We start from the raw sequence: 26,538 nt of genomic DNA, 5'->3' as shown, positions 1-26,538 counted from the left end.
CATGTCACAGCTATCTAGTATTCCCTCCAATAGGGGTCAGCTGGCAAATGAAAGCCCACTGGTATCTGCCTTCCCCTGTGCCCAGCTGCACCCCTCCCCTCCCTTTCCCCTCACATCCTCCACCTCCATAGCCTGTGCTGTGACTCTTGAACACACAGAAGAGAGGGCTGAGTTGTGATGGGGGAAGGAGAAAAACCAACTGTGTTCTTTTCTTCCATTGGGTGAAAGTCACTCATTGTTCAAAGCATGTGTTAGGTGAATTCTTGAATGGACATCAGCAGTTGCTATGACGGTGTTTCTGGAACTGCAATGTCCTGTTCTAAGAACAAGAACTTAAGGAAGGAGGAAGGGAAGAAATAAGTCAGAAGAGAGAGCCAAGCCTTCTGCTGCTCTGACAAAGAAGGTAGCTCAGGAACTGGACCTCAGCTTCAGAACTAGGTCCTGGAGGCTCAAGGGGACAAACAGCAAAGTGACCCTAAGCTCTTAGAATCAGTCCATCCAGGTCTCAAAAGAAAGTAAATTGCAGGGGGTAGCTAGGTGCTACAACAGTTAATGGAGTCAGGAGTACTGAGTTCAAATACAGCCTCAGACACTTAACACAAAACTAGCTGTGTGACCTTGGGCTAGTCAAACCCAATTGCCCTACCTTCCCCCCCCTCCAAAAAGCAAAAAAAAAAAAAAAGAGAGAGAGAGAAAGAAAGTAAATTATTGCTAAATTAAATTATCTAGAAGCAGGCAGATTTTCTCCTTCACTCATTATAGAAGACAATCTTTCAAGTAGCTCCTAATAACAACTGCCAACAAAATGCTACACTAAATTTTTTTACACTTTGACACAAATCAAGTTGCATAAAAATTTATTCGTTACATCAAAGTCTCATAAATTAAATTCATATATTCTCTCCCTGCCTGTCAATTCTACTTAGTAAAACCAGTCCAGGACAAGTAGGTAGTATAGTAGATAGAGCACTGGGCTTGGAATCAGGAAGACTCATCTTCCTGAGTTCAAATCTGACCTCAGACAGTTACTAGCTGTGTGACCCTGGGCAAGTCACTTAACCCTGTTTGTGTCAGTTTCCTCATCTATAAAATGAGCTAGAGAAGGAAATGGCAAACCACCCCAGTATCTTTGCCAGGAAAACCCTAAATGAGGTCATGAGGAGTCAGACACAACTGAAAAAACAAACGAACAACAACAAAACCAGTCTTCAGTACCCGTTTAATCATTCTAGGCTTCATGGTTTCTTAGGTGTGGGCACTCTTCTATGAAGTGTACTCCCTTCAGTGACTCCATAGCTAGATACATCTTCAGAAGTTGCTAGGATACATGGATAAAGTATTGGCACTTGAGATTGGCACGTATTACCTAAAGTCTGGTCAAGCCAGTCATCCTATGTGCAGGGATTCTCCCACTCTGGGACTTAGGTCATGAGGACCTCACCCATATTTTTGTCCTAGCTTCCACGTGACATGGTTGTAAGTCTGAACACTTTCTGCTCCCAGCCATGCCAGTCTGTCAACATCATGAGAGCAGCAGTTTGGTGATTCTCTTGTTATCGCTAAGAGTGCCATAAGGGCCTAAAACAGTGAGCCAGTGGGGTCAGTGGAGTCAAAGAGACATTGGATCTAGAACTACATCAATGGACACTCTTCGCCATATCGCTGGCTCGCTAATGACACTTGGGCAAAGGGAAACTGAGCTGGCTTGGTGTATTCCCCCAGTGCCGTGAATTCCCTCTGTGTTTACGGAAACCATGATTCATAATGTAGTTTTCTGGCATTGATGTGGAACATACAGGAAACCTTCTCTTCAGAGGCTTCATCTATGCCAGCCAGCATGCAGCCAATATAGTCTGGCCAGAGATTGAGAAAATGATTGTGCCTCGCCCTTTAGCTGCCATAGAAGAGGGGCCCTATTATCTTGGGATACATGACACAGAAACACCCCAAGGGCTCTCACCTTTAATGGCATTTCACATCCAAGAAGAACCAACTTCAGATGACAATATTTACATAAGTATTTCTTTCTTCCCCTTTAGAAAGCAGGAACCTTTTTTATTTCTGGCTTTGTATCTCCGGTATTTAGCTCAGTATCTGTTACATAGTAAATGCTTAATAAATGTTTGCAGACTGATTAATTCAGTGGCCAGAAGACAGTCAACCAAATGCCCTCAACTGCAAATGGATTATCCTCTTTGTGCTCAGTGGCTCTGTGTGTATATGTGTAGATAGATAGATTTTTTTTTTAACATAGTGAGGGCCTCCTGACCCTTTTAAAGAAGGTCCTTGGGACCAGACCAAGACAAAACTATAAAACAACCTACCCCCAGGGGCCATGTTCTTCCTGTTCTCTCCAAGTCCCACCAGTCCCTATCAAAACCTGTTCTCAGTTGGAGTGGCTAGGTGGCTCAGTGAATAGAGCACTGGCCCTGGATTCAGGAGGACCTGAGTTCAAATCTGACCTCAGACACTTAACACAAAAACTAGCCATGTGATCTTGGGCAAGTCACTTAACCCCAAGTGCCCCTCCAAAAAGCAAAAAAAAAAAACTGCTCTCAGGAAAGGACCTAATAAACTCCTATTCCAGGATCTGTGGTCTCACAGATGTAAGTACCCCTTTACAGTGCAGACTGCAATTTAATTCAATAGGTATTTATTAAGCACCTGCTACAATATATATGCTTATATATATTGTATATATATAATATATATACAATATATTATATATATTGTATATGTATATATATATATATATATATAAAACATAATGTACAAGACATTATGTTACAAAAATAAAAGCAAGTTACTCTTATCCCTCACTTCTAGGAGTTTACTTCCAATGGAATGTAACACATATGTGTGAACACAAAACATTCACAAAGTAAATGAAAAGTAATTTCAAAGAGGAGGAAGGGGAGGTCTCTGAACACTTTTAGAAGAAGAGATAAAGAAACCCACCACATAGTTTATGTGTCCCACCAGTCAGCTTTGTTCTCAGGTCTTTGATTTGCTCCTTGGCCACTAGAGACAAAAGGAGACTTGATTATGGGGTACTTAGACCCTGACCCATTCCAGAATAATCTCTACATCAAGGGTTCTTAGCCTTTGTAAAGGCTAGTAAATTATATTAAAATATGTTGTTTATTGTTGTTCAGTAGTGTCTGATACTTCATAACTCCATTTGGGATTTTCTTGGCAAAGATACGGAAGTGGTTTGCCATTTCCTTTTCCAGTTCATCTTATAGATGAGGAAACTGAGACAAACTGGGTTAAATGATTTGCCCAGGGTCACACTGCTAGTAAGTGCTTGAGGCCAGATTTGAACCCGTGTCTTTCTGACTCTAGGGCCAGCGCTCTATCCACTATGCCATGTAGTTGTCCCATATAAAAATATAGTTATATATCTATTTGAAAACAAGTTAATGAATCTCAAATTTAAAAACCCCTACCCTACAAGCTTGCTGAGTTAACTACACTCATAGGATTTATCCAGCCTGGGGAGGGGGGAGTTTCTGCCTTCCCTAGTCAACCAATTTTACTGGCTTCCTATTGTGTATAAGAAAATATAAACTACTACGTTTAGCTTCTAATGCCTTTACACATGACCCCAACCTATCCTTCCAACTTCAGTAGACTTTAATCTCTCTTTCACATCTTTCAGTCTAGCCAAACTGACTTTCCCTCTGTTTCTCACCACACTCTATCTTCAATCTCCATAGCGTGGCACTAGACATTCCCCATGCCTACAATGTGGTCCCTCCTTACCTCTGCCTCACAGCTCCTCTCCCCTTAATTCCTTGAGATGCAGCTCAAGCACCTCTTCTGCATGAGGCCTTTCCTGATACCCTCAACTGCTGGTACCCTCCCTCTCAAACCACCTTGTTTTTAACAACTTTGTTTTTCTATTTATTAACTGTATTCTGCAAATATTTTCATATGAACTTGTCTCCCTATTAGAACATTGGCTTAAGAGAAGGGATTATTTCTTCTATATAAATATAAATATATATATATATATATATATATGTCAGGAGAGGGAGGGAGCAGGGCCAAAGCCAGGGCCAGGACCAAGCTGGTAGTCATGATAAAGGTGCACTGGCCCAAATCTATTATATATGCAGAATGAAGCACAGGCAGAGACAAGACACAAGCCTGAGAGCTGGAGAAATGCCAGTGCAGGTGGGGCAGAGGCAAGAAGGCTATGGAGGGTATGACATTTCCTCCACCCCCAGGGGTCTTCATTCTCTTTCCAGGACACTGAATTTCCCAGCAAGTGGCCAGAAATTTTTAGCTCTTAACTGCAGAATCTGGCTAATTCGATGTTGTCAAGTCAACAAGCATTTTATTAAGCACCTACAATATGCCCTGCACAAATAACAAAGTAAAAAACAGTCTCTGCCCTCAAGGAGGTCACAATCTAATGGGGGAAGACAAAATGCAAACAAGAATATATTGAATAAGTCACTCGGAGGATGGAAAAGGCTTCTGATAGAAGACAGGATTTTAGCTGAGATTTGAAGGAAGCCAGGGAAGCCAGAGGCAGAAATAAGGAGGGAGGGTATCCCAACCATGAGGAACAGACAGTGAAAAAGCCTAGTGTTAGGAGATGGAGGGTCAGTAAGAAGACCAAAGTCACTGAAATGTAGAATACATAGCAGGGGAATAAAATATAAAATGGAATTAATAAAAGTTAAAACTTATATAGTGCTTTAAAAATACTTTCTTCTTATCCTCCCAACAGCCCTGAGAAGTAAGGTGCTATCATTATCGCCATTTTACAGTTGAGGAAACTGAGGCAGACAAGCGGTTAGGCGGTATCTGAGGCTGAATTTGAACCCTGGTCATCCTGACTGTGTTGCCAACACACTCTCCTGACAGGAAATTTGTCCTACTAGACCTGAATCAGAGTAATTAAGAATATTTAGTGCCATTATCTTGACCATTCACTCACCTCCTAGAGCCTGTTTGGTACCCTGCCTGTAGGAGGATAGGGGTCTTTAGAGGTCCTGTAAAATTCGAGTCCTGGAAGAGAGAAATTAGCATTCCCCGTAAAGCTCACATTCTGGGAGCCAGTTGGGACAGGTCCGGGGCAAGCATCTGCCAAGTGCATCATGGAACGTCAGCAGGTGTCCCCAACAATGGGAATATACTACACATACAGTACCCATCCATACCTTGCTCTTCTAGAAAATGCTTCAAGATTTGTAAAACCTTTCTTCCCCACACTTCAGATTAGGAAGCAAAGGCTCGGAGAGGTTAAATTACTTTCTTATGATCAGGAAGTTAGAAAATCTTCTTTATTCTATGCTGCCTTCATCTAGACCTCATTAACTGGTCCTCCTTATGGTCACTGGAATGCTTTTGCAAGATGTCTGACGGAAATTAGGATTCCGGAGTAGAGCAAAAACTCTGATTTTACAAATCTATAAGTATAATCATAAGTATATATAAATACAATCCGTTTTATAAGTATATTATATAAGATTTATGATGATGTGGAGATCAGGCACTTGTCTTACTCACTGAACTAATGGAGCTGTAATTCGCCGGCAGCCATTTCCAAATTTGAAGGGAAACCAAAGCAATCACTGATTATAATTCAATCACCCAACAAGCCTTTATTAAGGTTTCCTATGCTTTAGCCACCGTGTTAGGTGATGGAGATACAAAGCAAAAAGGCAAAAAAGCCTCCCCTCAAAGATCTTATCTTCCAAGAAGGGAAATAACATGTATATAAATAGGCACATGCAAGACTCAGGGTGAGAGGTAACCTTAGGGGAGAAGGTTCAACCAGTTGGATGGGAAGGTAGGAAGTGGTGATTGAGCTGGGTCTGGAAGGAAGTCAGGGATTAGCCTTATTAAATCTGTCTCCTAGCTTTCCTGGCTTCCTCCAAGACCCTGCCAAAATGCCAGCCTTTACAAGAAGCCGTTCGCAATCCCTCTTAATTCTTACCTTCCTTCCGCTGATAATCTCCTTTTTACCCTGTATGTAGCTTTTTTGTCCCTACTTGTCTCCCGTATTATCACAAGCTCCTCAATTTTGGTTTTCTTTGCATCCACTAAGCACACTGCTTGGTACACAGTAGGCACATAATAAATGTTTATTGACTGAAAAGTTAAATAGGAAAAAAACCTTCACTTTCATTTTCTTTCTCTTTACCCTTAATCAGCCCCTCTTTATATTAAATGGCTTATCTGCTCGCCCAGCTGAGACAGAGAACTCCATCTGACAGCCAGATGACAGATTCTGACATTTCCTCGGATCTGCTCTCCCTTCCTCCTCCCTCCTTGTTTCCTTCCTCCATCCTTCTCCTCTCGCCCTCCCCTCCCCCCCACCTCTGACTCGGGTTCTCATGAGATTACAGCCAAGTGACAATGAGTATCTATGGTATTCCTGTGGTCAAATCCTCACCTTCTCTAAGGGCTTTCTGACCTTCCTCAGAAACGCTGTATTTTGGTATTTTGATGCCTGCACAGCCTTCCCACACACAGATCCCCATGCCCCATGTTCCGACACCCCTGGGGACTCATAGTGACTTTTCTCATCAGATGGTGTCCCCCATGGAGATTTCTATGGCTTCTGGAAGCAGACAAAGAGTGAAGGGGGTTGAGAAGCAGCCGAAAACCCTCAGCTTGTGCCTGATGCATCACATTACTGCCCAGCCTTCTTTATGCTAACCATGCCATGTGAAATCTCTGATTTTCCACTAATTACAGCAAGGGGGTGAATGCTAAGTAGGTTTGTCCTTAGCAGGTAGGAAGTCTGCAGTGCTGAGAGAGGGGGGATGGGAAGAGCTGGTTAGCATCTGGGTTGGAAGATTTTTTTTTAGCGTTCTCTGTAATTATGTCTATTAATAAACACCAAGAAAACTTGCAGTAAGCATGTGCCTCAGCCTAGCACTGCTCTGTGTTCCTTCGCTGGACCCACTGACATCAGATGACCTTGTTCCAGCCCTATACCCCACCCCCTCACTACCTCAGCCACACAGCTGCCCATTTACATCTTTTACTCCACACATTCTCCACCCCAGTCTGGGCAAGACTCTAGGGAGATGCTCTGTTAACTAGAGATTCCTTTGGACCAGGGCAATGGCAAGCAGTCCTGAAATTTCTCCTCTCCCTTGTGTGAGGGGCAGGGGCTTGGAAGGGCAATGCTAGACCGGGCTTCACTAATTTGTCAAACCCAGTTTTCCACAGTTAAGTCCCAGCAAGCAGGCTGTGCCCTAAGTTTGGCATAACAATGCTTTGCACTCTTGGAATGACCTCACCCTCCCGTAAAATATAGGATTTGGACCAGCAAACACCAGGTATTCACTGAGGGATTTAGCTTCCCTTATTTCCCAGGGCCATCTATCACATATTCTTAATCCCTGTTCCTTGTCACTGACAAGTACTGTACTGTTCTCATCACAGAACTCTGATTCTACACCCCATAAGCGAACACAACACCCAAGACTTGAGACAATACTGTTCCCATAGGGCCCATTGAAACAATAACTCAAGACCTAAAAATGATTATGTCTTGGCCCAGTCCCCTAGTTAAACCCTCCTTGGGAGGGGGGAGAGGATGGAGGAGGTAGGGGTTTCTGTTTACAAATGTCATTTTCCTCACTTCTGTTTGTGTCCTGACCCTCCTGTCTCTAGCCTGCTCTGTTTTGCCTCCAGTCACCCCCAAGTAAGAGGTTGGTTCTGGTCTGACAGACAAATTTAGGTGGTGGGAATTGGTTTTATCAAGAGCCTGGAGCTTAGGGAACCCTCTTTACACTGACATTTGCATTAACATCCAGCAAGAGGCAGTTAAGTAGAACACAGGACAGAACACTCGGCCTGGAATCTGGAAGACCTGAGTTCAAATTTGACCTCAGACATTTACTGGCTGTGCAACCCTGGTCAAATCATTATTTCACTTTTGTTTGCCTCGGTTTCTTCAACTGTTATATGGGAATAATAACAGTACCCACCTCACAGGGCTATTATGAGGATCAAATTAGGGCACTTAGTAGGCTCTATATAAATGCTTATTCCCTCTCTCAGTGGTTGGCCTGGCCCATTCTAAAGAGAAGGAAGGCAGGATGAAGGGCTTCATTTTCAGGACACAGAACCTGATGTGATTCTGGAGGGGGCTAGGGACAATATTAGGGCACTGGGGCTTCATAGCAAAGGCAAGCAGAATCTCTGACTATTCAACGTCAGAGGGACCTCAGAGGCCTTTGAGTCTAAGTTGTATCTGAACAGGCACATCCCTGACAAATGGCTCATTTCTATGTGCCCCCCAGAGACAGAAAAAGACTAGCCTATGGTGAATTGGTGTTCTAGAGGTTTCAGCAGGATGCCTTTCTAAGTGAATGTTGTAGACTGCTATGGGGAAAGGCTTTTTATTTGAATTTAATTAGGAATTGTATCCTTTTTAATCTTATCACAAGTAAAGTTGTTTTTATTGTATTTTATGGTTCACAAATGCCTTATTAGTTTCTAATGCCAAGCCTGAATCACTGGATTGGCTGGAGGTAGGGGCCTGATCCACAGCACTGAGAATGGTTACTTAACCTCTCTATTCCCCAGGTGACTCACCAAGAGGATCCATGGTAGATAAATTGCTGATTTGTTTTTGTAAAGAAAGGTGCCTCCCTCCTTCATCAATGAAATTATAGGTCTGAGAAAAACAAACCCTTTACTATCATATAGCCCACATGTTTCCATTCCATCCACAAAGATAGCATGTAATAGTTAAATTCCATGGTAAGATCCATGTATATTCTTTCTATAGCATGACCTATTCTGGGTGTTGCTTTTTAACAATCACTGCTTCCCTCTTAAATGTTCAGAAACTATCCTTTTTTTTAAGCAATTGGGGTTAAGTAACTTGCCCAAGGTTACAAGGTTGCCAGTTTTTTTGTGTGGGTGTTAAGTGTCTGAGGCCGGAACCATCCCGGGTCCTCCTGACTCCAGGGCCAGTGCTTTACTCACTATACCACCTAGCCGCCCCAGAAACTATCCTTTGAATATTATCTACTAGAATTTTACCCAGAATTGAAATTAACCCCATTGACTGAGAGGTTGGAGAATCGATCTAGTGTCTCTGTCTCCTTGTGTCTCTATCTCTGTCTCTTTCTCTCCTGTCCTCACCATCCCATTCCCCGCCCTCTGATTTGTCCCTTCAGACCTAAAGTATTTATCCTCTAAATCTACCTTGAGCCAATCCTGATAAGATCCAGTTCCTTCCTGTCCCTCTCTCTCCCTACATGTTATTCACTTATTCAGTTGTTTCCCCAGTCAAAAAGGATGAGGTCCTTCCATTGACTGGGAACTTGAAAAGTCACTCTCATAGAATATTAAAATCTGGAGGTACCTGAAAAGCCCCTTAGTTCAACCTCATTTCAGGTGAGAAATCAATGCCTAGAGATCAATTTAATCTCTTGTGGTCCAATGATGACAAAGTCATAATAAGGACCCTAACTAGTGTTGTTACCCCAAACCACCATGGACAAAGATCATCTATCCTGCCAGGAAGAGCATCTGTCTGTAGACCAGATGAAATGATATTTAGATCAAAACAAGGTGGGTCCAATAATTTTTTAACATAGCTCTATCCTTTGGAGCTCTATCCTCTCTTTCCTTGCCCCCAAGACACAGAGAGAGAGAGAGAGAGAGAGAGAGAGAGAGATGCTCGGGACCATTGCAAAGGTGGGAGAAAGCAGCACTTACAATGATCATTTGACAGACATGCCCTCGACAGAGTTCCGAGTACGAAGAGTAATGCATATACACCACCCAGCTGCCTACAAAGATGCCCAGCCATGCCAGGAAGAGGTATTTCACCTTGATGCCAGGTAGACGATTCTGTAAAAAGAACAAAATGGCATTTTTAATAGACAAAAACTACAGTCAATTCTTTATTATATAGTTGTGAATACCTTATTTAGAATTAGGGCAAAGTCCTCCTTCCTCACAAACTCCCAGATAGCTACTATCCCTGCCCATCAGGGAAATAATCTGTAATGTGCTGGACTTTTCCTATTAGAGAAATTTTTTGTTTAGGGGAGAGGAAGATTGGCTTGTCCTTGATGGAAATGAAAAAGAAAGACCTTCAGGATTGGATTGTCATTTGGAATCAGCTTCAGGTCCTCCTTGCTGCAGTAACTAGGGCAAACTGAGCTTCCCAGCAGTCTTTTCTGTGTAAAGGTAGTGGGTATCCACTTACTAGACTCCCTCCTCCCATCTCAATACATAAGGCCTGAGGGAATTATATCATGACCCAACTAGAAGCTAATTCCAATCTCCAAATGCAAATCACCACATGCCATTGTGGGTCAGTCTTATCCCAGAAATTGTGTCCTACACTGACGCCTGCCAAAGGGAGAATCTAATTACACAGAGGGCTTGTCAAATGGAAAAGCCTCAGACTTTCTTGGACTGAAAGACTTCAAAGTCCTAAAGAAAAACCACCTCTGTTCTCCCAGCAGTACCTGGCCAAAGTATCATGTTCTGATGATGACTGGGGCCTGGGTTTCCCCCCAGAGGTCTAAGGAACATCAGCTTCTTGACCTACCACTGGGTCCTGCCCGTTCTGATAAACACAGAACTTGGCTTCCCTGCCAATCACTGGCCTGATCTCTAAATCCTAAGGATACATAAATGACAGCAGCCGATGGAAGAAATACAGCAAGAGGTTCCCCAAATCACATTTTGAGGAAGGCAGTATGACTTGATGGCCAGCATGGGGTGGCCTGAAACCTGGCTTCTAGTTTCATTTCCCCTCATTAGACTCTGTAATAAAAACGATTTCCTCTCCTTGCCTATCCATCAAAGGCAAAATGAGATAGTTGGAGGAAAGAGGGAAGAGATAGGACTTCAAGCCCTATGTGACCTTGTACAAGTCGCTTAACCTTCTCTGTATCTGTCTTATAGGGAAGCTGAATCACTGCCTCCTCTCCTCTTTTTGGGGAGTGCTGAGTCATCCCTGCCAGAGGTTGAAATTCAACATCCAGGAGCTTAAGGGAAAGGTGCTAGGTAAATCCCTAGCTATATTATTTTCAGTTTCAGGGAGGATGTTAGCAGTCAAATCCACCCACCCCCTCAGCACAGGCAAAGATGTATATAGGGAACAGAGGCAGTGTGTGCCTCCAACAAGCAATGGCAAAAGGCAGCCCTGTTTAAAGATTTTCAGAATGTCACTAGGATTTAATGCCCAGTGCTAATGGTTGTCCATAGCCCCATCATCTCCATGAGCACTAACTCCTGTTTCCCCATGATTCTGTATTCCCAAGAAGCAGGAAAGCAAGAAATACAGAAACTTAGGAGGTTAATGACTTTTTTTTTTTTTTGGTGAGTCACAATCTGACTTCCAGCTGGCTAAAAACAATGAGCTGATAGGGTGGAGCAGGGAGCTAAGTGCCCACAGCTTTACAATGTCTAAGAACCTTGAATGCTACTTATGTTTATGCTTTATATCCAGTGGCATGCCGGTAAATGTTTAACAGCTGGGGGGGGGGGGGGAGACAGGGAGTAGAGACTGTACAACCAACACACTTTTAAATTTAATCTACTTTTTTAACATTTTCTCCATCACTTTCTTAAGTCTAAGCAATCAACAAACCAATAAATCAAGCCCTGATTTGTAGCATTTGTCTGTTTCCACAGTGTAAGTGCTTAAACTGAAAATCTAATAATCCGCTTTCGAAAACCTCTACGACTTGCTTACAACACATCATGCTTCTATCCTCTCTTACTATGCAAGGAATGGGATCCTCTGTCAAGGATCAAGGCCCCTTGATGACACCAGAAGACAGAAATGTAGCCATTTCCATCTCCCCCCAACACGTTTCCTCTTTCAGTGCCTTCCCACTGAGGGCCATCGACCATCCGTCCAGCATGTATCTTATTGGCACACAGCTGTTTGCTTATTGTCTTCACCATCAGACCACGAACCCCTTGAAAACAGGGACCGTTTTTACCTTTCCTTGTATCCTCAGTACTCAGCAAAGCGCCTGGCAGACAATAGGTGCTTAATAAATGCTCAGCTACTTCACTTAACTTTTCTGAAGTTCTCTGGCATTTTAGGTGAAATGACTGGGAAGAGAAGACATAGGCTTTAGTCTGACTCTACCATTCTCCTCCATTTTTCTTCTTTGAGCCTCAGTTTACCTGACTGTAAAATAAGGGGGTTGGATCCAATTAACTAACTCTCTAACTCACAGTTGCTAAGTGTCCCTTTGGGCAAAATGCTCTGCCCGAGAAGTCAAATGAATGCTGAGATATATCTGTGGGAAGCTGTCGGGAAGAGAGGCTTAATGGGGATTTTATGTGGAGGAGAAAGTGTCCCTTTTATTTCTGTTGTTTTCAGTGGCTCTTCCTGCTGTCAGAATCCAGGAAAACTGGGCCACTATGCCAGGTGCATCTTGACAAACTGACTAATATCCTGGGTCAAAGAGAAGCTGCATCTTTATAGATAAGCACAATGGCCGGGAGGCTTTGACTGACATCCAAGTGCTGGAGCTTTTAGGCAACTAGGACAGTTCTCATCTTTATGCTCCACCCCCTCTAAAACCAGCCCATATTGTGCATTCACAGACACCAGGTGAATGCCTATTAAACAAATGAATGAGATTCAGGAGGTTTAAGGAAAATTACTAAGGAGAGAGGAGCTAAGCTAACCTCCCTATGGTTATTATGAACAATGCCAGAGAAGAACATGATAGTAGGCAAGGAATGGGAAGGGGTGGCTAATGATCCAGAGGAGAAAAATGCCAGCCATTTCATTAGAGAGCAGGCTCTCTTCCAAGGAGGGTGGCAAGAACCCCAGTGCTGCTGAGATTCAAGACTGGGCAGACTGGGGAGGGGAGGAAAACTCAGCCTGGGTCAGAGATGCACACAGGTTAGATCTGCCCCTCACCTCCTGAGTGGGCCAGAGAGAGGCTTGACATTCAGGCGCTGGTGGTGGTCAGAGTCCCAAAGGAAATGAGGGGAATTTAGTATTCGTGGCTCGTAGCTTCCTCAAAGGCACATGTGGGTGTTCCTGAGGGCCCCTGCTTGTACCTCTGGCCTCTGTTATTGAGTGACTTAGCACTAGGTGAGTGCTGGGTTTGTAGCCAGCCATAAAGGAGCATTTGTAGCTGGGTAAAGGGATGGGGGTGGGGGAGTGTGGCTGTTTTCTCTTACCATTGAACTGTATTTCCTGGCAGCTGGTCTCTTCTCTATCTTTTGCCACAGCTTTACTCCACCTGTCAGGCTAGGCACAGACCTGTCTGCTTTCTCCCTTTTGAAATGCTAAGGCAGGACTTGAGCATGGGAAGGGGTGAGAGGGTAGGGGGCTGCCCAGTCTGACGCTTGTGCATTTTCCTTATCTGCTTGTTTTTCCTGGTAGACAAGTAGCTCTAGCTGACTCTCTTGTATCCCCAAGGCCTCTTCCTGACAGCTTGCCCCTCAGTCTTTCATTATGGAGGCAAAGACTGAGTTAATTAGGCTTACCCTAGGATAATCAGCCTGCCAACCCTCTTTCCTCCTCCCCCAGCCCTACTATCACTGAGTAACACTAGCTGGGAACACATTCCTGTTGCCTCAAACAGAAGGCTCAGGAAGCCAGTGTCCAAAGTGACAGAAAATTATAGGGTTTTGACTCCTCCAAGGTCCTTGCTTCAGTGGCAGCCTGAGACTATGCAGATTCATATCCAGTATATACAGCTTCCCTCCCAGTGAACATGATGAGCAGAAAGGCTCTCAGAGTAATGCAAACAGAACTCTGTTCTTCCTGCAGCCTCACCTACTGGGGTGAGACTAGAGGTGGAAATACCAAAGAGATAAAGAAGCAGACCAACCCACGTACCAAAAGAGTTGCTCTCCATGCCATTCAGGCTACACAGTTGGCAATTCAGAGGCTGATAGAAATCAAAGGAATCGAAATGGGTGATTGAAATCGCCTCACTGGCTCTCAGGGCCCCGAGGCTTAGACTCCTTCCTCATCTGCCTAAATAAGTGTCCTGGTGCTTACTCAACCCTAGCCACAGCATGAGGCCTTTAAATGCCCATCAGCATCAGTGGCCTCTTCACCCTCTTTGACCTAGAGAAATTCCATCTGCTCTTGAAACCTGGAGCTGGAGTGGGTTTTGGTTGCTGTGCTAAGTATGTGTGAAGTGTTCCTATATTTCTAGTCTTTTGACCCGTTATTCCTTTCTACCTGCCGTATAGGCCAGCAGCTATAATGATCCTCTCCTAGTTCTTTACACATAACAATTCTCTCCACTCAATGCCTTTGCATTCATTGTCTGGGCCCTGGCCTGGCTCTCCCTCCTCTCAATCAATTCTTAGAATCCCTGGCTTTCTTCAAGATTCTTATATCACACTCTGTAGCAGGCCTTTCCAGGGCCCCCAGCTGCCTGCCCCTTTAAAATGACCTTCAGTCATTTCAGTTGTCTGACTTTTGGTGACACCATCTGGGGGTTTTCTTGGCAAAGATACTGCAGTGGTTTGTCAAGTCCTTCTCCAGGTTATTTTACAGATGAGGAAACTGAGGCAAACTGGATTAAGTGACTTGCCCAGGGTCACACAGCTAGTAAATAACTGACACCAAATTTGAACTCAGGTCTTTCTGACTCCAGGCTGGGCATCACCTATTTGGCCACGTACCTTTGTAGATGAAGCTTTTTACATGCTACCTTCCTCATTAGAATATGACCTCCTTGAGAGCAGGGGCTGTTTTCCTCCTTTCTCTTCATATCCCCAGTGTTCAGCACAGTAGTGGGTGCTTGTTGATTTATGAACCCAGCATAGACATACACATATCATTTTTTCAATGGAAAACATTAAAAGATACAGAGATGCAGAATGAGGCGTTCATTTTGCACATGACCAGCATGAAATCTTGTTTTGCTTGTCTGCATATTTGTTACAAGCCTTTGATTTTTCTTTTCTTTTAGTTGAGGGTGGTAGGAAAGATAGGAAGGTACGGATAGGGACCCCCCACAAAAAAAGTAGAAACAAAACAGAAGGAAAGTCATAAGGAATCACTGATAAAGTAGGACAGCTTTGGAAGTTACTGTAGCAGCAAGCACCCCAAGCGTCCTCAGGGTTTGCAGCTACCACAGGTTCTTGGATCTGCTTTGTTAAAGGAAAGCAACTCAAAATGGGTTAACAAGCTTACTTTAATCAGTCAGACATATATCGTTTACCTTGTTCAGGAGAAAAGGTCAGCACCCCGAACCTCAAAGTATACAGGCATAATTATCAAGACAGAAACATCAAGTAGACAGATTTCCAAATTGTCCAACCATTACATCCATACCCAGTCAACATCTGGGTTTCCACATCTGGGTTTTTCAAAGCCGGGGGACTCTCAACAACGGCTTCCCAGAATTCAGATCAAATTACAGAACACTTCTCAAAGTGAGCCCCCAAAACAAAGCTACACATCAGGGCTTATATAGCCTTCTCCTGGCTCAGAGAATGTAACAACCTTTTGGACCCACTGGCCAATCAAAAAGTATCAACTGAAAAACAAGCCTCCCACCCCAGGCTTCAGGTGCACATTAACCTAGGGGCAGGGAAGATCTTCCAAATTTGCATTTCCATTACAGTTACTTATTGAATTCATTATATACTTGAAAAAAAGGTAATCTCTACATCATAGAGATGTACAGTTTGACATATATGCCTCTCCTGCTTCTATGATATAGTATATATGAGAATGCACACTTTATTTGATGTTAGCTGTTCAGAATAAAAAAACTAACATTTTTTTAAAAGTCTTCAGCAATATTTGCTCTCTCCCCAGCATACGGGGGTCTGGAGCATAAAAACAGGCCCACTATACCTCTGCCCTCTTCTAATCCCTAACAGAAGAAGCAGAGAAAATGCTTCTGCCAGGAAGGCTTGCTAGTCAGAATCATTCCTGCAATGGGTACTTCCCTCATGATCTGGCCTCTAAAGGGTTTACGACCATCCAAATTCTCTCTCCCCTCAACCCATCCCCCACCTATTGAGAAGGAAAGTAATATTATATCAGTTATACAGGTGAAATCATACAAAACATATTAGATTGATCTTTATTATTGCAACTGACCTGTGGACAATGTCTCTCCCTCAACCCTTCCTAGTTGGGTTGATTTCTGGCTATTTAGTTATCACAAGGATTCAAAGAACAAAAAAACAGAAAGCCTTAACCTCTTTTTGTGGGAAAGCACTAAATATCAGAGGATGTTTGTCCTCTCTCCTTGTATATTCTACACCAGGTTCCTGCAACACTCAGTTCACCTCTCTGTCAAACTTGGGGTAAGTGGGAGACACCTCCTCAACTTCTGTACTTTACATACCTCACAATTATTTTCTCAAATCATTTCCTTTCCCTTCTTCCTCACCCATCAACATAGACTTGAATTCAACATTTAGGAGCAAAAGTGCCCAAATGACAGCAATTATTTTTCTGTTCCCTCCTGCTTCCTTCCCTCCAGAGAGTTTGTTCTTTCAATGCCACTCACAAGCTAAGCCAGGGGTAAAGGAAGAGTTAAAGCTTCCAGTGGTACTTGCTTGTGCTAAGGGTCCATGCTCCTGTCCGGGTGAAACATAATACAGGTTCCCTTTCTAAAACAAGGCATAAAGGAAGGCAGGAGAGCAAGTATGTGAGAAGCATGGAGCATCTCTTGCAAATCTAGAGAACTCTAGGTTGTCAACGAATAGTTGTGCCCTTTACGAAGCCTAGGAAAGGTATCTGACCTGGCAGAGGGCAGCATTTCCATCTTAGCCTGAGGTGTCTTTCCTATCAGCTATTTGTATCCAGAATCTAGCTCCTAAGTGAGGGACAGCAGAACTAATCTGTATGATGACTTGCCCTCCTCCTTGGCCTGAGGAAGAATCATGTTTGGGGTGGGGCTGGGCAGACTGGCAAGGCTACACAGCTTGGAAGAAGTCAGGGGGTATGAAGATTTTGCCATGGATGGAGAGTGGAGTTGACAGGAGTGTGGAACGTACCTTCCTTATTTCGCCTTCCTGGAAGGAATAAGAACAAATAACTTTGGCCGTACCCAATCTCCCGGGTGATACCAACTTGGGAGAGGGTGTGGGTGGGTTGAGAAGGTAAAGAACTAAGGATATCCTATGGTTGATTGATGACTTTCCCCTTTGCACAAGCACACACGCCATAGAATGGCTCCAAGAAATAAAAGGAAAGTAGTCCATCTGACCGTCCCTTCCCAGCTGTAGCGACCCTTCCCCCTATGCCCAGACCCAACCCCCTGACTTGGGAATCGGCCAACTACCCTTCCCCCCTCCCAAACTTCTGGACACCAGCCTGCCGCTTCTTGCTTGGCCTTACCTGCAAGCCCTTAGTCAATGGGCAGAAGAGAACCAGGTGCACCAAACGCCGCAACCTCCTCATCCTGGCAGGGACTGGGGCACAATGCCCAACGGCGGGGGCAGGGAAAAGGCAACAAGAGGGCACGGAGCCCCCCCTTGGGAGCTGCCCAGAGCTGGCCTGGGAGGCTCCTCTCGGCCCGAGGACCTGGATACGGGAGAGGTGCTGGGTGCACTTCGGCTCCCTTCCTCTGACCGGACTGCTATCTTTCTGGGTCCCCCTTGTTCTAGGGAGCCCCGCTAGGGGCGGGTGTCTTCAGCCCTGGCTGGAGCTGACAGCCCCCAGCCTCCGGCGCCCCCGCTCCCTCTCCATCTCGGCCGGCCGCCGGGGCCGCAGCGAGCACTGAGCAGTAGCTGGCCGAGGCAAGAGGCAACGCCGCCCCGAACCCCAAAGCCCGGCGCGGCGTGCCCAGCTCCCCCACGGTTGCTTCAATGCTGCTCGCCTGTCTCCGGCTCAGCGGCGCCGGCCCCCTCCCCGCCTCCGCATCCGAGCCGTTCAGCCTGCCCGCTGGCCCCTAGACCGGGCGCACGCCGCCGGCTCGGGCCGCGAGAAGCGGGGAGGGGGAGGCTGCAGCAGCAGCTGATGCTGCTACTGCTGCTGCTACTGCAGGGGGATGGATGCTTCACTCCCCGGAGCTTTCCAGCCGCCTGATCCGGGCGCAGCACTCCTGTTAAAGGGGAGGGCTTTTGGCAGCCGGGACTTTTTGACTGCCGACCGAAAGGGGATAGTGGGGTTGGGATGAGGGGAGCTGTGTGGAGGGAGAGGGGTGGGGCAGGGATTTGGCTATCAGCTTCCAAACCAGGCACCTTGGGTGCCTAAGCTGCTGAGGCCTCCTCCCCTTATTCCCCCAAGCTTTAATTTTGCTGGTTGTCCTCATGAAAGATCAAATACCTTTTCATAGGACACTTAGGATATGTCAAAGGCACATGGTGTAAGCCCTAGCCTCCTTCCTTCCCAGCTTGAAGGTGGGTTTAAGGAAGTAGGGAAGTGACAAACATTAGTATTGGATCCTTGCCCCGCCTTGCCCCTCCTCCTGCCACCCCCCCCATCTAGTGGCTGTCCCCCAATCCCTTCTCCTGAGCAGCTTCTACCACCAGTATGTTTGAATGGCTACTATCATGTGAGCAATTACAAATGACATAATAGCTCATTGCATGACACAAAAGAAAGGGTCCTGCATTTGGAGTCCATGGGCCCGAGTTCCATTTAGGCTTAGACTAACTACCCCAAGACCCTTCCTGAAAAGTGTGCCTCTTCTGCCCAGGGTAAAAGGAAAACAAATAATGGTTTACTTTGTATAGGCCCTTATTTTTACTAAGTGCTCTCTCCCAGACAGATTTGCTCATTTGATCTTCAATACAATCCCCCAGAATTAGATAATGCAAGTATTATTAGCCCTATTTTTCAGATAGGAAAACAAAAGACTCCAAAAGTTTAATTGATTTGCTTTTACTTAGTAAGAGAGCAGAACAGAGCCTTAAATCTTTGCACCATATTACAAGGTTTCTGCCGTGGGAGATTCAGGGGAATCCCAGGGGCATTTTAACAGTTTACAGCCAAGAGGAAGAGATCAAAAAAGTTTCTCTGGAAAACCCCATTCCACCCTTCCTCTCTAGGGGAGTCCCTAAAGATGAAGATTTTTTCTAACTCAGTAATTGACCGAGTAGGCTGCACAGCAATGGCAAATCACTTCAGTATCTTTGCCAAGAAAACTCTAAATAGGGTCACTCAGATACCACTGAAAGGACTAAACAACAACAAAGGTGCAGGGGCACTACTCATTTATGTTCCTCCTTCCTTGCCTTTTGTCTGCTGCTCAAATCATAATGGATGTGACTCTGTCCTTAGACTAAACTGTACAGGAGAGGCAACATCACAGACCAGAAAGCCACAGGCTGGCTTCTGTCTCACTTCTCCTCCCTTCCCTGACCCTCCCATCGTCAGTGATTTTCGGTTTCTCTGCCTTTCTGGAAGACATTTCAATCTCTTCCTGGTCCACCTGACAGGCCAGAAAGGGCTTATGTCCTCTAGAGGTCTACATTCCATGATAATGCTGGAGGTGACAGACAGGCTTGCTCCAACCTTATCCATCTGTTTGGTTTTTAGTTTGTCTCCAAGAAAGAGATTGCTATTCCTAACTCATGATCATTAGTTACAGATGACATCCTCTCCCAACTCACTTTGCCCAAATTAAAAAAAAAAAAAAACAGTGGTCAGAAAAATCACAGACATACACATATGGCACAGTTCATATTTATTGGGGGGGGAGAGTAGAGAGATGTTGACAGTCTTAACAGGATTCTATCACAGAGATTATTATAAAAATCATAATTCCACAAGAAGATGAAAAAGGACAGCTGGGTAGAGGTAGAAGAAAAAGTTTAAATAAAGACATGCTGCTACAAGCCTTTGGCTGAGCTTGTAACAATGGGGTTCTAGACCGTCCTTTTTGTTTCCAAAAGACCTCTTAGAGATATCTGTTCTGACTTATTTGACATCCTCTGCTTCAACAAATCCAATTTTCCCAGGGTTAAGACCCATTCCCATTGTAATGAGGTGCTATAAAGCCTTTACATTAAGATTCCCATTTAGTTCTGGAGCAGCTTTTGATTTCTTAGATCAATGAATTTATGAGGTGAAGAGTCTGGACATTTGCTTTCTTCACCCACCCAAACTTCTATGTAATCTATTTTCTGCTGGCAACAAGCTGTTTGATTCAGTAAAGGTGATGCCACATAGCTGGAGTACATGATAGAGTCCTTCCAGGTCTAGAAGGAGTGGATTGACCTGATGTACCAGGGTCTGTAACATGAAAAAGGCTGTTGATATTTTTCTGTTCTCCATGGGAAGGACATACATAGTATTCCCTAGAATTCTCTAGCATGTAAATAGCAAGGAATAATGGGAGGTGTCCAGTACATAGTAGGCACTTAATAAATGCTTATTGATTCAATGAATGACAAAGGTTCAATTTCTGGCTCTGCTACTTACTTATTCAGCAGCTGGATGGATTAGAAGGCTGACCTGGAGCCAGGAAGACTCATCTTTCTGAGTTCAAATCTGGCCTCAGACACTTATTAGCTGCATGACTCTGGGCAAGTCACTTAGCCCTGTGTGTCTCAGTTTCCTCATCAGTAAAATGAGCTGGAGAAGGAAAAGGCAAACCACTCCAGTAATTTTGCAAATATAAACAAACAAACCAGATGGGGTCATGAAGAGTAGGACATGACTGAACAACAAATCTGCTTCCTCCTTAGCTGTGTGGTGTACCTAAACTCTCTAAGATTTGACTTTTTCTTTTGTAGAAGTAAAGAGGTATGGAAGAAGGAAGAAACAGATGATCTTTAAAGCCTCTTCTGGCTCCGAATCCTATGACCATTGTGGAAGTATATTTAAAACCTCCTTTTTAGTTTCTTTAAAAATATTAAGAAATAATATTTTCCTCCAAAGCCTTTTCCATCCTTAGAAAGGAGATTGATAAGATCCAAGACATAAAAGGCTTTTCTTAGAGACATAGATTAAGAGTAATAGCCAAATTTAATTCTTGTGGTGTTCACCTGAGAGCCTCCCTACCCATCTGAAGTGATTAGTGCTAGAACCTATCCTTCTCCATTGAGAAAAATTAATGGAGGAATGGTAACGGTCCCTTTGTTTAATTCTAGAAGTGTGTTGTTCTTCAGTTTCAGTTGTGCCTGACTTTCTGTGACCCCATTTCGAGTTTTCTTGACAAAGATACTGGAGTAGTTTGCCATTTCCTTCTCTAGCTCATTTTATAGATGAGGAAACTGAGGCAAACAAGGTTAAGTGACTTGCCCAGGGTCATATAACTAGTAATTATCTGAGACCAGATCTGAACTTAGAGAGACTTTCTGACTCTATGCCTGGCACTCTATCCACTGTACCACCTAACATCAGCAGGAACATAGGGGAGTAGGAACAGGATTATGACTTGGTTGCTCAATTCTGGAATGTTAACCCAGACTGTATTTTTAAATATCCGAGCCTTGTTCAAGATTCCTATTATTACCTGAAATCTTCTTGGGGCAGAAAGTCACATGAGTAGCGTGGAGGGACTTTGCAAGTTTGGACATCTCTTTCTCCAAACTAAAAATGGCTTGGATATAGATTCATATGAAATAAAATTGTTCCTGACAGATTTGAGCCTAAATCACAGAGTACATTATTGATATTAATTTTTTTTCTCTGACACCATCAATAGCAAACTACTGATATAGATCACTTAAGTATAGACTGACAAATTGCTTTTCCAATCAGGGCATTGACAAAAAAAACAAACAGGACCTGAAAGGGTTTCTGGACTTCTTGATGGCAATAATATGTTTCCTTACTCTTTATAGGAGCATTCTGTTTGGTTCAGGAAGCTGCTTATCTTGAACCTAGGTTCCTGGCTTAGTGGCAGTGTCCAATGAGTTCGCTGTGCTCTGAGGATCACACTGATAAGTTTCTCTCAGGTCCAGAGCCAAAACTTTTAAAGTTCAAGAGATGTGAGGCCCTTTGTCTTTTCTCCCAGCTGAAATCACCCACTGATTTAATTGGTAGGAATGGTGAGGAAAGATGAGGAGTGGGGTAGAAGGGAAGATAAGCACCTTCTCTGTGGGGAGTGCCTACTTTTCTGTTACTTGAATACTTGTCCTCCCCCCACCTCACCTCCTCCCCACACACACACAGACACACACTTAGATCACAAGCTCTTTGAGAGTAGGGTCTGCATGGGCTCCATCTTTGTGTCTCCCCAGTGCCTTTCCCTTTAGTAGGAGCTTGCTAATGTTCATTAAATTGAATTCTAAAGACTACTTTTTTTCTTTTGTGGTGGAAATTGAATTAACCTCAAGTTAAAACTAAAAATTAAAACTAAAAACTAACCTCAAGTTTTCATTCTCCTTTTCTCTCCACATCACATCTAGACTTTCCCTTCTTTCTCCAAAGACAATCTTCCTTCAGCTGTCTGTCTGCTTTTTGGATTGTTACATAGAAAGAGGGAGGGAGGCAAAAGGGGTCACCAAGGCAAGACACTCAGCCTGTTACTAAGCAATGTTATTGAAAAACCTGTGAATTGCTAAGATCATTATTTTCACACTCCTCTGAATTCTTGCTGGCTGGAGACCCTTCTGCACCACAGTACATGTTGCCTGGCTGCATTTAGCTTGTAACTAGCAAGGGGGATACCCTTCCAGATTAGTATGTAGCAAAAGATCTTTTAATATGCCAGGGGCTAAACTTTCTCACCAAAAGAGAAGCTTAGAATTCCCCATCTCACCAAAGGAGAAGCTGAGAATCCCCCAAAGAATTTTCCACTGCAGATCTAATAAACTTGTGCATCCCAGGGAAATAAGTCCATACGTACATTTATATAGCTAACCCTGGGAGGATGCCTCTCCTCTGGAGAGCTTGAGAGCCTTTGCATTTATCTAATTTAGCTATGAATTCTAAGTGGGGGTGGTAGTATGGTCCCGTTTTCAGATGGGGCCAGTAAGGTAGAATAACCTCTTCCAGGAGACAAAAGAACCCAAGTTTCTCTTCCTTCTATGTTACATTAGATTATAAAAGAGGAATAGGACCATTGATTTCATTGGTTTAGATATATATTCCTCCTTAGTGAGATAATGGCACCTTCTCCAAGTCTAGTTTCCTAGAAGACTTAGAGGTTAAATGATTTGCCCACACAACCAGCATGTGTCAGAGGCAGAATTAAACCCCAGTTTTTCTGGCTCAGAAGCTGGTTCTCTTGCCCCTAATTAAACAGTGTCTATCAGATAGTTCTCTGACCTTTCCTTCTTAGCCTTTGGCTTGTGATAGGAACTCATTCTATCACATGACCCATTCCTCAGATAAATCCCATATCATGATTACTGAGACAAGAACTACCTAAGACAAGCTAGATCATTGGTTGTTCCAGAGGCATGGAGATGATAAAAGGTGACAACAAGCAGAAGGTAGTCAGAAGGCATCAGTCTCCAGGATCTGACATGCTGCAGGCTACCACAAGGAGAGTCAGTGACTTCTGGACCCATGGTTTAAGAATCTAATTAGGAGGAACAGACCTCCTCCAGAAGCAAAAAGCCAAGTAATTAAGTGATTAGCATTGAATGCTAAAACTCTGAAGAACAGTTATCACTGAATGATTAATTAATCCAATCACAAGTGCTATAAAAATTTGGCAACCACAATTAGGACCACACATCTGGGAGGTACCTCCCTGGAAGACTAGCTCTTTCCCCAATGCTTCTTTGATATTTATTCCCACTTTTCCTCTGGGTCTCTTACTCTTTGGGTATCCTTTCTGTCTCTAGCTGATTTTTGTCTTTTCATCACTTTTTTCCTTTTTTTTAAAATTGATCTTCTGACTCTCCTCTTAGCAGGCTTCTTCTTTCCTCACACTACATGATGTCTGGGATGCTATCTGCCTTTCCACAATGACATTAAGGCTACTGTTTCTAGGAGGTCTTCTTGTGTCATTCTTTCCTAACATTTAATTCATAATAGTAATCACTGGCAACAGTTGGGTGAGTCCATTTTAAAAATCAGACAGGACAGAGAGACAAGAACTCCCTAGATTAAATTTAATCCAGTGGGAATGTATTAGATGAGCAAGGAATGTCCTTTGTCTAGCTGATTGCAGCATAAAGAAGAAAGGAAAAACTGTCCCTGTCTTCAAGGAGTTTGCATTCCATTGGAGTTGTCAGTTCAATAATGGGAAGTCAAGTCCAGTCAGTCTTCAGGATATTTTCTGTGGTGCCTCACTTCCTTCCCTGAAATGTTCCAGTGAAGGATGAGGTTTTATTTTCCAAGCACTTTGATAATGACCAGCTAGTATTAGTGAGTGAGTCAGTAAACATTTATTAAGCATCTACTAAGTGCCTGGCATTAAGGAAACTCTAAAGAGTTTCTGGGATGGTGGAGTTATCTTCTACAGTAAAGGAAAGGTGGTGTGTGTGTGTGTGTGTGTGTGTGTGTGTGTGTGTGTGTGTGTGTGTGTGTGTGTGTTAGCAAGCACCCTAGCATACCCAGAATGGCCTGCTAGCACAGGTTCTTTGATCTGTTTTGCTAAAGGAAAGATAACTTTTAAAGGGGTCGACAATCTACTTTAATTACATTTACTAGCTCGGGGGAAAGGTCAGCACCCTGAACTTGGAGAAAATTAGCACAAAGACCAACAGACAGGTCTTCAGCTATCTAAGCAATATTGCTATATACTTTACATACATTACTGGATCGAGGGAGCACAGAAATCTCAGCAGTCGGGAGGACTCTGAATATACAGTTACTCACAGTCTCAACTAGGAAATCAAAAGATACTTCTCATGAGCAAACCCCCAAAGCAAAATGCCAACCTCCCAGAATATAGGACAAAGATTCAACCCCTGATTGGCTCAGAGCCAGAAGGCACCAAACCTACTTGACTCAGCACAGCTGTGAATTATGTGAATTATCAGGGTTGAAGAAGATTAATCCTTCAGATGTTCACAATTTAGCCTGAGCCTGGGAAACTGAACTCCAAGAAGAAAACAAAAATCTAGAGTGGTTAGTGCAGGGGAGATGGCCCATGAGAGAACTAAAGGGTCAAGGGATTGGAGGTCACAGGGTAGACAAAGAACAGAGTTTGGTAAAGAAAGACAGTGGAAGAGGTGGAAAGTCAATAGATTATGGTCAGACAAGGGGATTTCAGAATTCTTGTATATGGATATGGTACATCTATGGGTGATGACATGTGATCAAGGGTATGGCCATCTTTGTGTGTAACTGAGGTAGAGGAGTAGGTTTGTAGAAAATTAGTAGGCTGGGTGGCTAGGTGGCACAGTGAGTAAAAGCACCAGCCTTGGAGTCAGGAGGACCCGAGTTCAGTTCTGGCATCAGACACTTAACACACACACACACAAAAACTGGCTGGTTACTTGGGCAAGTTACTTAACCCCAATTGCCCTCCAAAAGGCAAAAAAAAAATGAGTAGGTTAAGAAACTGAGTGGTTAGGATGTTTGAGAAAGAGTCAGTGTATATGTTGAAGTCCTCTAGCATGAGGGAAAGAGAGAAAAATTATGAATCAGGTACTGACTTTATGAAGAAAGAAAGGGAGTGACTTAGAGGTCTTTAGACAATACCTACCAGGATTTTGATTGGGTGGTCAATATAATTTAAATGAATCTCAAAGAAGGAGAAGTTATTGGGTGATGGAGGTAGGGAGAGAACCTGGAGGTGGCAATGGGGAGCAAGGAGCATTCCTTGCCCAACTAGCGCACCAAAGGGGCAGCCAGTAGTGGAAAGAATGACCAGGAAGGCTGTGTCATCAGGGAATACAGAAGGAATGAGAGAGGAAAAGATTTAGGATGAAGGGAAGTTTTTTGCCTGTGAGGAGGCATTCTATAAAGCATAGTAGAAGGAGTAGTAGGTGTGCTTGAGTGGGACTCTGGAATGGAAGGGTTGAGGGAAGTAAGAATAAGGAATTGGGTGATAGGGAATCGGGTTTAGATGGTAACTTACCAGGGTTCGAGGATTAAATGGAATGTGTAGGATGTGAACAGATATGAGAATTTTCATGATTGTATAGAGGGCACCACTCTTCTTCCCAAAGAAGCCTGGAGATCAGTTAGAAGACAAGTATATCATAAAATAGAATGAGCACATGATCAGATGGGAGGCCCTATATCACAGCTCCTCTTCCCTCTGAAGGCTAAAGGTTACTCAGGAGTAGCAGTAGATGGCAGTCCAACCTGAAAAACAGGAGACAAATCCCAGGTCCTCACTGTCTTTCCTTCTTCCTCATTCCTTGAGGGCCAGGTGCATCAGGTCTGAGGTCAAAAGGAAAGTCACTCCTTTTCACATTGGAAGCTTCCCACATCAAAGCTGTAGCAGGATCTGTCAGTACTTAATCCTACCTAAAACAGTAACTTTCAGCCCCTCGTGAAGCTTAACCTGTGATAGAAATTCATACTTGCCCCACCAGGTCCCAGAAAGAGCAGTTGGATTCCCATAATGCCAGGCCATCCAGAAGTCTCCAGTCCCTCAGGCAACAGCTGTACTTGACCGTTATGAGTAGAAAAAAAAAAGATTGAAGTCTTGAAGTTCAATTTCATTGAACTGACAGAGAAGTGAGGGTATGGTATTGGGCCAAGCTGGGGAGGCTACATGACAAGAATAATAGTTACTTGCCCTCAGGACCTAATGGAGGGTATGAAGAACT

The 26,538-nt window shown here is 43.9% G+C and overlaps 1 protein-coding gene across 2 annotated transcripts in view; it reads right to left on the bottom strand.

Moving 5' to 3' along the window:
- The window catches only part of DIPK1B (divergent protein kinase domain 1B), a 49,808-nt gene extending 31,840 nt beyond the window's left edge, over window positions 1–17,968 (bottom strand). Inside the window, exons 1-2 of one of the 2 annotated variants that reach the window (XM_069069216.1) lie at window positions 17,303–17,966; window positions 9,706–9,840 (exon numbers count right to left, since the gene is read on the bottom strand). In XM_069069216.1, coding sequence (XP_068925317.1) covers window positions 9,706–9,840; window positions 17,303–17,365 — 198 coding nt within the window. In that variant the 5' untranslated portion in view covers window positions 17,366–17,966. Of the gene's footprint in view, window positions 1–9,705; window positions 9,841–17,302 lie in introns of both variants that reach the window. The other variant, XM_069069217.1, reaches the window with a different exon arrangement.
- Between the last annotated feature and the right edge of the window lie 8,570 nt (window positions 17,969–26,538).

Source organism: Petaurus breviceps, unplaced genomic scaffold (assembly GCF_028583685.1).
Source record: "Petaurus breviceps papuanus isolate PSGF00001 unplaced genomic scaffold, PetGlider_PUasm1.0 90779, whole genome shotgun sequence".
Lineage (NCBI taxonomy): Eukaryota > Metazoa > Chordata > Mammalia > Diprotodontia > Petauridae > Petaurus > Petaurus breviceps.
The sequence above is the reverse complement of the archived record's forward strand: the minus strand, read 5'-3'. Positions and strand labels throughout refer to the sequence as shown.